Source organism: Pantherophis guttatus, chromosome 1 (genome assembly GCF_059756535.1).
Source record: "Pantherophis guttatus breed Tessera chromosome 1, ASM5975653v1, whole genome shotgun sequence".
Taxonomy (NCBI): domain Eukaryota; kingdom Metazoa; phylum Chordata; class Lepidosauria; order Squamata; family Colubridae; genus Pantherophis; species Pantherophis guttatus.
Window position 1 is genome coordinate 185,511,476 of NC_142063.1, and position 12,410 is coordinate 185,523,885.

Consider the following 12,410-nt stretch of genomic DNA (forward strand, 5'->3'; position numbering starts at 1 on the left):
GAATTGTTTGTTGCATAACTGGCATTAACCTATTCGCTAATATCTTGGCAAACACTTTGTAGTCAGTGTTCAAAAGTGATATTGGCCTAAAGTTTTCAGGTTTGGTACAGTTGTGATCTTCCTTCGGGATCAGTGACACAAAAGCTGTTCTCCAAGAGGATGGAACTCCTCCCCCTGATTGAATTTTACAAAATAATGCTCTAAGTGGTTCTACCATTTCAGACTGTAGGTTCTTGTAATAAACAGCTGTTAATCCATCTGTTCCCGGAGCTTTACCTGTTTTTAACTGTTTAATTGCTGCAATAATCTCCTCAGAGGTTATTGGCTGATTCAGCCCTTCCCTCTGTTCTAACGTTAATTCAGGAATATTCTCTTCCTTTAGGTATCTATCTATATCTATACCTTGTATTGAATCATTAGCATATAACTTCGTATAAAATTCTAAGAAAGCCTTTTTGATCATATTCTGTTGATAAACTTCCTTACCTCTAAATTCTATCTTACCAATAACTCGTGATTTCTGTTTTTTCCTCAACACATAGGCCAACCACCTGCCTGGTTTATTAGCATTACAAAATGTATTGTGTTTAGCATATTGTAAACTAGTTGCCACTTGATCAGCTATTAACATATTAAATTGCTCTCGTAGTATATTTATTGTTTCTTTTACTTTCTTATCTCCTGGATTAAGTATGAGTAATTGTTCTTTCTTTTTTATTTCCTCCTCTATCTCTTTCCGCTTCTTTTGTTGTTTTGATCTATGTTTATTATTCATATATATTAAAGTTCCCCTCATATAAGCCTTACTTGCATCCCAAACCATTTCCATAGAAGTACCCTTATGCATATTATTGGCAAAAAATTCTTTCATTTGTTTTTTAAGCTCATTCACATTTTCTTCATATCTAAATAAATTTTCATTTAGCCTCCAAGACCTCCTTTCTCCCCTCTCCTGTTCCAGTTCCACCCAAACCGGACTATGATCAGTTAGAGTTCTTGGACATATCTTTGTCTTCTTCACCCTGGAAATAAAATCATTTGTAATTAGTATGAAATCAATCCTAGAAAAGGATTGATGTCTATCAGAAAAAAATGTAAAATCTCTCTCCTCAACATTCGTTCTCTCCAAATGTCTCTCAATTCCATATCTTCCATCATATCAAAAAAGGATTTAGGTAATTTCGCATGTGTTGAAATCTTTGATAAAGTTTTTTTTATCTTTCTGTGTATCTATTACTCCATTCCAATCACCCATTAAGATAAAAGACTTATAATCCCATTGTATTATTTTGGTGTGTAAAAATTTATAAAACTTATCTTGTTGTTGATTTGGGGCATATATTCCAATTAAAAGCACTTTTCCAGGCTGAGTTAATAATTCAATTGCAATATATCTTCCTTGAATATCTGCCTCAATTAAATTAGCTGATAGTCCTTTCTTTACATATATAACTAGCCCATTTTTCTTCTCTGGTGCTGATGCCACAAAATGTATACCTAATCTTGAATTTATCAAATATTTTTGGTCTGATAATCACATCATTCTTAAATTGTTTCAAATAATGAAAAACTTTTTCTTTTTTGTGGTGAATTTAAGCCATTAATATTCCAAGATAGAAGATCTTTAGCCTTTCGAAGCTTTAAGATCATCAGCTGAACATCCTCCTCCACCTTACTCTTCGGCCTAGCCCCCCCCCCACTGCTTCTGTTTTTTTGACTTCTTGAGATGAATCTTAAGATTGTTGCACTTTTAATTGTTGTTCTTGGCGTTTGTAGGTTGCTCGTGTCAGTCGTTGTTCTCTTGGTTCCTCTGTCTTCTTGAGTGGTTCCAAAGTTGGGGGTGGGCCCCCAAGATCCAAGTCTTCTTCCATGAAGCAAAATATTCTTTTTTCCACAAGCCCTCAATTCCCAGCAGCTTTAATCCGCTCTCAAAGTGCAAAATTCTCAATAAACACTTTCGCTTCTGACTTTCACTTTCACACCCATAACAAAGGCACCATCTTCAGCCTCCAGCTCAAAGAGATTCAATTAGAAACAGTATAAATCCGGAGTTAAGCACAGTTACTTTTAAAGCTTGTTCTCCTGTTTCTGCTCTGCCTGCGCTTGTGTTCAATCAAACTCACTTTTGACAGCAGGATCGGACGCGGCGTCTGGCTCTGTTTGAAACAGAGTTGTCCCGAATCCAGAGCTTCTTGGTGGGCTGACCAAGGAGCTCTCACCCTCCAAGCCTCTGGAATCCTTCCAGAGGTCTTTCGGGGAGCTCTACTCGCCCCCACCGGCTCTCCTCTCCTTCTTCTACCGATGGAGAGGTTTTTAAGTCATCAGACAGCTGATTAGCGCTGTCAAAACGGCTTCTACGAGATCGCGGGGCTGGTGGTCTGAGGAGACCGTCAACAACGCCTGCAGTGCCAACCGGAAGTCCCAGAGAGGGCTTCTTGAGGAGGGGCCTCACCACCACCTTTCAAGGCGGGAGGCAAGAAACCCTCACTCAAGGAAGCGTTTATAATCCTCTGGAGCCAGCCTCATGTAACCTCCCGGGTAGCCAGCACCAACCAGGAGGGACACGGGTCCAATAAATATGTGGTTGCGTTCAACCTCCCCAGCATCCTGTCCACGTCCTCGGGGGTCACAGGGTCGAACTCATCCCAGATAACATTCTCAAGACACACCTCGGACAACCCGCCTGAATCCACCCAGTCAGAGTCCAGACCTTCCCGAATTTGAGCAACTTTATCGTGCAGATAATGCGCAAAATCCTCAGCATGTCCTTGCAAGGGGTCTTCCCATGCTCCCAGATGGAGAAGGGAGAGAGTCACCCTAAACAAGGCAGCTGGACGATTATCTGCCGATGCGATAAGAGCGGAAAAGTAGTTACACTTCGCCGCTTTTATCGCCACTAAGTAGGTCTTGATATAAGACCTCACTAGTGTACGGTCAGATTCAGAACGACTAGCCCTCCAACTGCTCTCTAGGCATCTTTTCTGGCGCTTCATCCCCCTCAGCTCTTCGGAGAACCAAGGAGCTGGGCAGATTCGGCGCCGGGTCAGAGGCCGCAAAGGCACGACCCGATCTAAAGCACCTGCGGCCACCCTATCCCAGGCGGCCACCAGGTCTTCTGTCGAGTTGTGAGCCAGAGTCTCAGGAAATGGCCCAAGCTCCATTTGGAACCTATCAGGATCCATCAGGCGCCTGGGGCGGAACCACCTAGTCGGTTCCGCCTCCCTGCGGTGGGCTGTAGCGGTCAGGAAGTCAAGTCTAAGGAGAGAATGGTCTGACCATGACAAGGGTTCAATGACTATATCCCCTGTATCTAGACCATTCAACCACTGACCAGAGACGAAAACCAGGTCCAGCGTGTTTCCTCCTGTGTGAGTGGGGCCCTGAATTAACTGGGTCAGGTCCATGGCCGTCATGGAAGCCATGAACTCCCGAGCCACCTCAGATGCTTCACCGATGGACAGCGGGTTGAAATCCCCCATGAGTAAAAGCCTGGGAGTATCAACCGCCATCCCGGCTATAACGTTGAGGAACTCGGGCAGGGTCGCTGCCATGCAGCAAGGAGCCAGGTACGCAACCAGCAGGCCCATCTGCCTCCCATGGCCCCACTTCACAAGGAGAGACTCACAGCCGGCTATCTGAGGTACAGTGGCCTCCCTAGGATCAAGACCTTCCTTTACAATAACCGCCACCCCCCCACCCCTACTCTGGGCCCTCGGCTGATGAAATGCGCGGAAACCCAGTGGGCACATTTCTACGTGGGGGACCCCCCCTCCAGGCCCAACCAGGTCTCTGTAATACCCGCCAGGTCTGCTCCCCCCTCCTGAATCAGCTCACAAATGAGGGGGGCTTTATTAACCACGGACCTGGCGTTGCACAATATCAGCCTAAGACCCAGGCTCTGAAGCTCTGGACAACCCAGGGAACGAGGAGAGCATTGGGAGCTGGAGCACGTCACCGCTTGGAGACAGCGGGTGCATGCCCCCACAACATGATATGGCCCCCTGCTCCCACCATTCCTGCTCCTCCCACCCATGGTCCTGATGACATTGCCCTCTTGACCATTGACATTGACCAACACTAACTCCCTCCGATCCCCGCTCTGCACCTCCCCTAACGCGACCCTGTGCTGGGCCTGGCCCCCTCCCCAACAAATCACCCTCCCTATCCTTTGCCAAACAGCCCTCTCCCCTCCCAAAACCCCTTAAAAGATTGGCAAATGACAATTTTAAAAAACCCCTCAACCCCCTCTTCGCCGCATGCCACCTCTCGGGGTTCCAAAACCCGTCATCGAGGTAGGCCCTCGATAAAGTGGAGGGCCAATCCTGCGAGAGGGGGGAGAACAAGAAGCTCAGCTGCCGAATACATCTTGCCACAGGAGGATAAGTGACCATGTCCCAAGGGTCCAGATGGAAAATAAGAGGTCCAAGGGAGAACAAATAAGATGGGGGCATCCAAAATCCGAGGTCCAAAAGTCCACTGTCCCCTCACCACAGTGGGCAGGATCTCTTGCCAAGTCAACACAGTTCAAGGGGGATACAATCCAACCACCCTCTCACAGTGATTGGTCTGATGGTCAGTCCCCTCTACTGGTGAGATGGAAGTAGTGAACTTTTGCAATATCAACACAGCACAAGGGGTTAAAGTCCAGAGCCACCCTCTCACAGTGGTTGGTCTAATAGTCCACAACCACCCTCTCATGATGGTTGGTCTGATAGTCAATCCCCTCTGCTGGCGAAATGCAAGTAATACCATACCGACTCCGCCCGAGGGGCACAAAAATCCAAGACCACCCTCTCACGGTGGCTGGTATGGTGGTCAGTCCCCTCTGCTGGTGGGATGGAAGAAGTACACCGGCTCCCATAATCTCCCAACACAATTTACAGTCCCCTCAACGACAGGGGGAAGGGCTCCGATGAATATGAGCCAGATTTCAGTGCCAGTGAGTCCATAAACGGCAACCAGTCCGAGATAGGCATGATGCCAAGGGGAATGATGGAAAATAGGGGGGAGAAATCTCCCAACCCCAGCCCCCAAAATTCAACGGAGGCCTCCCAACGACGTAAGGAACTAACCCAGCAACTGGGCAGCCCTCCCAGTCATTGCCAGTCCCGGATGGTCGGTGTTGTACTTTGCCGTTGAGCCCGTCAAAAATCTCAGGAGGGTTGACGGCCGACGCTCTCCTTCCCACCATCGCCAGACGGCCGCCATTGCAGCCACAGCCGCCGCTGACGCCGCTTTCGCTGCCGCTACCAAAGAAAAAACTCTGGCAGCATCCCCGAGCTCACCAGGGAGTCTGACGGTCCCCAAGGACTGTTAAATTGGCCCACCCAGTCACATGACCTAGCCACGCCCACCTAGTCACATGATCACCTAGCCACGCTCTCCCAGCCGATCCGGCCTCCCAGCAGTTTGAGGGACCGTGAATTGGCCCCCTGTTTAAAAAGTTTGAGGACCCCTGGTCCAACACATCAGGAAGATCCCAGGTTAACAAAGTTTGCTGGACAAATTTGGATTTCAACAAAGCCTTACCAGAGATAGTCAGAGATTCTAGAAACGTGTCCCTGGAATGCGGGAGACTTCTCTCCTTCGATATGCCAGCACACTAGCATGTTAATTGTTTTGGATATCTACAAAGGCAAAGAAAGAACTATTATTTTATTTTCCTCCTAAAGTCTAAAGTCATCTGAGAGTAATAGCTGTGCTTCACAAATGTAGCTCTTCATCATTTCAAAAACTCCCGAGAAAACCAGTATCTTCTGTTTAAGTGTAGACACAGATGAGAAATATTTAAAAATACAACCTTTTTCATAAAATCAAAGGGATGTCTTCAAACAGCATTGAGTTTAACTATGAAGGACAAAAATATTAGAGGAAAGTACCTTGAAACATGGAATCTCCACAAACGCATTCTAGTTTTTTATTTACAAAAAAAAAATTAAAAGTGATGTTCATTTTATTTAGAAATGGATGAAAATTTTAAAGATGGAATATTCCCATTTGATGAAAAATGCATGATGCCTACTGATGCATTTCCTTTCTTCAAGGCTGTAAGAAACTAGAAATACCGTTGACACCTGCAAACCACAAAAGAGCCCATTCAGGCTGATGTCCAAACACTATCAGGTCTTTCTGGTGTGAAGGATATTCAATTCAATTGAATGCCTCATCTCCCTTAAAGCATCCTATGCATCCTTCCTATGTCAACTCCTTCCACAGCATCAGCACACACTGAGTAGCAATCAGCAATACCATCCCTTATCCCACTGCAGACTGGCCATTACTACAGTGTTTCCCACCACTCATCACAGAGAAGTTTCCTCCACAAAATTAACATTTATCTTAATTATTGCTCCTGTGTGCCTAGAAGGCAGACCGGGATAGCTGCAGAAAATATTAGAGATAGAAAGAGAGGTAAGTGGATTAGATGAGGTTGTTGGGTAGCTGGAATGTTCAGAAATGATGTGTTCATTGTTTGCAGTCTACACTGCTTCTCCTGTGGAAGCAGTGGAAACATTCTCCCTAAGGCACACTCATAGCATCCACACTGTGGCTAGGGCTGCAGGCGGCTGCTGTTTCTGTGGGAGGCGAGCACAACAATTGTCTGTCAAGAGCAATGAGTCCTCATCCCCAAGGGCTTGGAGAATTGGAGGTAAGTGCAACCTGATCCACCAGCAGGTATTATTACATCAATTTCTCTTTCACTTTCACTTGTTTATTTACAAACAAGCAGAGTGCTTTGTAACTAGATATCTAGATACATATAGAGATAGATACAAATAATGATTAAGACAAAGTTAAAATACATTTATAAAACAACCTAACCAACATTTATGAGTTTACTACTTAAACTTGGAAGAACTTTCTTCTTCCACGATAGTCAGTTGGATAATTGAATCCAGATCTAGGTAAAGATTAATATTTAGGTTTAGTGGCTAGGCATATAGTCATAGACTTTATAATATTATACTTCATGATGTGGAGGAGACAAACAGGTTCTCCCTCCACCTCTTTCTAATAGGATATGTACCCTCAGCCTGATTGTAAAACATAGTACACTAGAAAAAAGGTTTCCAAGAAAAGTTGATGAGAATTCCAGATACTTTCTAAAAACTCCTCTACTCTGGACAGGGCTAACGTTTCTGCAAGATAGCACATATCTGCTCCTGTTCATTCTTATTAGAAGAACAACAATATCCTAATCAAGGAACAACCAAGGAGAAAACCACACTCCCACCAATACCGGCAGGGCAAGCTGCTGAATATAAACAGGGAGCAAACCCTACACTCACAAGCACTAATGATGGTACTTGTTGAGTAATGAAAGTTGGTTGCAAACAAAAAAAAAACCACAACCCAAGCTCAGAGAGCACCAAGGATACCACAAGCTATGGTGCCACTGATTTTCTGCAGAGAAATTTACAGTATGATACAGAGCTATTGAGCTAAATGATGCTTAAAAACTACTTACAGGGCCAATGCTGATGAAGTTGGTAAATTGGTCATCAGCCTTGATATGATCATATAATTCCTCCACGGCTCGCTCTCTCAATTTTTTGATGTGGAATTGCTCATAGATATTGGCTATTGCTGGAATAGAAGCAGAAAGAGACCTATGGAAGATTCAATTTACCTTCTGAAAAATCAGAAGCAAATACAGCAGAAACTGTTATTCAATTAATTTGCAAAGTCAACATATGTTTCCATCCTAATTTAAGCTGCAACTGGGAAACTCATCTAATTTCCATTTAACATACTGCTCCAGGCAAACAGTGTTTAGTTTTTACACCTTTCTTAATCTTCATCCCCACCCCCCACACACAAAGGCTTTGGTTTATAACTTTGCCATTCCCTGTTAAATGTTTAGGTAATCTTCAGGTAATGATGGCAATTGAGACTGAAATTTATATCGCTAAGCAATGTGATCATAAAGCCTAAGTCACATGACTGCAACAGCAATCCCTGCAGTCCCTATTGCAGTTGTTAAACAAGGATCATGGATTTTTAAGCGAGTACTTCCTTGCAACTTCCTGCCAACTTCCATTAATCAGTGGGGAAACCAGCAGAAATTTGCAAGTCCCAGGTACTCACAAGGCAGACAGCAGATAGATAAGTGGCTGCTGCCTGATGGGAGAGAGAGAGAGGGAGTTTGTGGGTGGGTGAGCAAGGGAGTTCACAGGTGGTCAGGAAGGAGTGGCACAAATGCAGTGTGGCTTGGGGTGGCTGCTGCCTCATGGGAGAGTATGTGAGTGACTAGGGAGGGTGCTGTCAGGAGAATAATATATCTGTTACTATCACTGCTATTTTGGGGAACCATTAATACAATGAAATGTTAGGAAAAACACTTGTTAGTTTTATCTTCCTGAGGACCCTTTTGGATTTACAAAGATGTTTCCTTGACAGTGTTTTTATTCTGCAGTGAAATGGAATCTGGCAAGAACAAATGAGGGGGCCCCTTCGGCAAGAGGCAGTTTCACATACCATAGATCACTTTTAGTAGCCAGCTATGTGGTGTGTATAAATCCCCAGAAGCAATATTATTTTTTTGTGCTGGCCAGTCAATACTGTCGTAATCTTGTACATAGAGTTCCTACAAAAGAAGTCCGGAAGAATAAAGAATTAGCATTTGAAGATCCTAAAGAAATCTCAGCGGGTTTTGAACAGGCAAAATTGTTTCTTAAGGAACATGCCAGAAACATTGACGTCCAGAAGGCCTTTAAAGAGATTCCACCTTAGTTTAGCATCATGAGACCAGAAAAAAACAATTGTGCCTGCCCATTATTTATTTAACATTGTATCGTAAAAGAGATTGGACAACCATTTGTCTGAAATGTTTCCTGCTTGAGTAGGGGGTTGGACTAGAAGACCTCTAAGGTCCCTTCCAACTCTGTTATTCTGTTATTGGCTAGTCCCACTCACTCCAACAGAAGATCCCATGTGCCAAATAATTTCTTTGGCAGGATCTAGGAGAAGAGCCTTCTCTGCTGTGGCCTCCGACTTTTGGCAGATTCTTCCGTTGAAGGTGAGGTTGGCCCCACATTTCTGGCCTCCCAGAAGAGCCTTAAAACCTGGTTCTGCCGGCTGGCCTAGGGCTCCAATAGGGGTGCTTAATGCTGGGGCTGACTCTGCAGAGAGAATATCCCCACCATGTCATATGTCCTTTTGGTTTTTTAGTCTGTATTTAATCTTTCTTATTTTTTAAATTGCTTTGTATATCTTTGTATTATGCTGCAAGTCATCCAGAGTCACTTTTACAGTGAGATGAGTGTCACATACATTTCATAAGTACATTTAATAAATAAAATAGATTAGCCCACTGTAATGCCCTTCCACCTGCTCTTTTCAACAGCCAATTTAGCAGCGCTGCTAAAGAATAGGTGAGGGAGAACCAGAAGTGGATTCTCTTCTGTGGGCGAGGTCCTGCTGTGCTGCCTCTTGGTAGAGATATCTGGACTACAGGTAGTCCTCAACCATTTGTTTAGTGACCATTCAAAGTTACAATGGTACTGAAAAATGTGACTTATGACTGGTTTTCACATTTACGACTGTAGCAGCACCCCCATGGTCACGTGATCAAAATTCAGCTGCTTGGCAACTGGCATGTACTTATGACAGTTGCACTGTCCAGGGGTCATGTGATCACCATTTGTTACTTTCCCAACTGTCTTCCAAGAAATAGTCAATGGGGGAAGTGAGGTTCGTTTAACAACCGCATGACTCCAAAGTGTGGAAGGGTTAGCTGACATCCACAAAGGAAAACTTTCTAAGGAACGATTCACAGTTCTGCTGTGCACTAGCTTAACCGGAGAGAAGCTAAAACCTTTGGTGATTGGTAAATCGGCAAAGCCACCCTCATTCAAGAACCTGCAGCCCAAAGACCTTCCCGTCACCTGGAAATCTAACAAATCTGCATGGATGACTGATGCCCTATTTGAGGAGTGGATAAGAGGTACTGACCGAGAAATGAAGAAAAAGAAACGGCCCATTTTCCTTGTAGCGGACAATTGTCCTAGCCACCCCCAAGTGAATCATCTTACAAACGTGAAACTGAAATTTTTGCCTCCAAACACTACATCAAAAATTCAACCTCTTGACCAAGGCATAATCAAAGCATTCAAAATGCACTACTGAGCCCAGCTTCTGCAGTGGGTCATTGCTAAAATTCAAACCTATGGTTCGTCTGCAGAAGCAAAATCATCCATTTTATCAGTTACTGCTCTGGATACAGTTCTCTGGATTAGTTTTGCTTGGAATAAAGTTCAGCCTGAAGCAATACAGAAGTGCTTCAAGAAAGCTGGACTTGTTACAAGAGCAAGATGTTGCAGCCCCGCTAGACAGCCCACTTCCCATGGCGGAATTTGAGGGAGTAGATTTTGAAGATTTTGTTGCAATGGATGACGATGTGGTAATCTGCAATGAACCTCACCCAGAAGCAATTTTCCAATTAGTACTGGCCAAGGTGCAACCCAGTGCTGGAAGCAACTGATGAAGCAAAAGAATTAAACAAGGACGACACAGAAATTGCAGATATTCCGAAAGAAGAAGATGTCAGTCATTTGATAATGCAATTAAAATCATTTGCCATGGAAAAATGCCCAGGTATGCTGAGTGGTATGGCCAGTATTCAGAGTGCTTTTTCCACTTACTGTATTTTTCAGAGTATAAGACGCACTCCCCCCCATCCCCCCAAAAGAGGATGAAAATTTGCGTATGTCTTATACACCAAATGTAGCCCCACCCACCCGCTGGAAAATGGGGCGCCTGGAGGCGGCAATAAGCTATGGCAATCCCTCCAGCCTGAAACAGCTGATCTTTGGGAGGTCAATCCAACTGACAATCAATTGCTTGTGCTAATCAGGCTGTGCTGAAGCTGAAACGGGCTGTTTGCTGCAAGGAGGCAAATTGCTGGGAGGCAGAGGCAGATTTTTTTTCTTGTTTTCTTCCCTCAAAAAAGTAGGTGCGTCTTATAGTCTGGAGCATCTTATACTCCGAAAAATATGGTATTTTCATAACAAGAATAAGAAACAGACTAAAATTGACTCTTTTTTTCAGAATGATTAAAACACGAGAAAACAATACATATGTAAATGTATTGATTTTGTATGATGCAGTATTGTGTGAATGATTTTCCTATGTTTTCATTATGTGCATTTCTGTACAGGAAAATGAGGCATGTGTACATATCAGTACAGTTGTTCCGTATGCTGACGACTTTCATTCAGTCCCTTGGGTCAAGTTTCAGAGGTTTTACTGTATTTTATGAACAGAGAATTACAAGCTTAAATAGTAAGGCTTCGCATTCTTTGAAAACTATTTGGAAAATATGCTTTGGAATATGAAAGAGTACAAGCACAGCACCTCTTTAAAGCAGCACTAAATACAGGGGTGCTTTAATGAGCTGAATGTGTGGAAGCCTGAAAAATGTGGTTGCTTTAAAACAATGTCTTAATCCCACGCATTTCATAATACCTCTTTGAAATAATTTTTGAAGCATGTACACCCCTTCTAAATTGGTCTAATACAACTCTGAAATATATTTTTAGAGCAAAAAGAAGGGGAAAAAATCAAAAGGGCATTTTCCTATCAAATTTCAATTTTGGAATTCTTTGGGGACTGGGAAACTGAAAATTGGCCCAACTCTGCATCTTAAACAAGATCAGAGATTCCATTAATTGAAAGTCATTGGATTAATAGGAAAGCTATGCTTTGGCAACTACCTGTCGAAGGCTCAAGATAAGTTCATCTTCTTCTCCAGTGAGGCGGACAGCATAGCAGTAGGCCATTGGCAGGTAAACCTGGCGGCAATGACACCAAAGTGTGGAAGGGTTAGCTGGCATCCACGAAGGAAACAACCTATTGTGAAGTAGAAAGAAGGAAAACGCTCGTAACAGTGGATTGATGCCCACAGACAATGTAACAACTTGACTGAAGGAAATCTGCAAAAAGATCATGACAACAAAACACGCTTCATCCAGCAGGCTTTGAAAATTGGCCATTGGCATGCCCATCTCTAGCAACTATCAGACCTCGAAGAGTCTCCACAAAGTTGTCCAGTGTATAAATAATGTCACATTTGGGGACAGTATCAAAAATACTGGAATCAGATTATACTCCTTTGGTCTTAGATGAAAACTGTGATATAGTGAGCCTATTTACTGTTACTATTCCAATAGGTAGACAAGTTTAGAGAGCCATTTGGTAGTGGTTAAAACACCATACACTTCTTGGGGGGAGGGGGTATCAGATTCTTATCTTAAACGTTGAGGTGAATTTTTAAAAATAAATATAGGAAATTCCTCTTCAGCTTGTAGAAAAGAAAACAGAAGAGAAAGTAAAATAGGCATTTAGAGGACATTCAAGAGCCCATATCAGGAAAAAAAATCCAAAAGTACTCTCATAGCAAATACTGAAAT

At 43.5% G+C, this 12,410-nt stretch overlaps 1 protein-coding gene across 12 annotated transcripts in view; it reads right to left on the reverse strand.

Moving 5' to 3' along the window:
• Positions 1 to 12,410, reverse strand: part of LSS (lanosterol synthase) — a 59,936-nt gene that overhangs the window by 35,196 nt on the left and 12,330 nt on the right. For 9 of the 12 annotated variants that reach the window (XM_087886065.1, XM_087886060.1, XM_087886057.1 and 6 more), the window contains 4 exons: positions 11,715 to 11,850; positions 8,479 to 8,587; positions 7,469 to 7,587; positions 5,530 to 5,627 (listed from right to left, as the gene is read on the reverse strand). In XM_087886065.1, coding sequence (XP_087742191.1) covers positions 5,530 to 5,627; positions 7,469 to 7,587; positions 8,479 to 8,587; positions 11,715 to 11,850 — 462 coding nt within the window. The remainder of the gene's footprint in view (positions 1 to 5,529; positions 5,628 to 7,468; positions 7,588 to 8,478; positions 8,588 to 11,714; positions 11,851 to 12,410) is intronic. The other 3 variants (XM_087886083.1, XM_087886067.1, XM_087886099.1) reach the window with 1 other exon arrangement.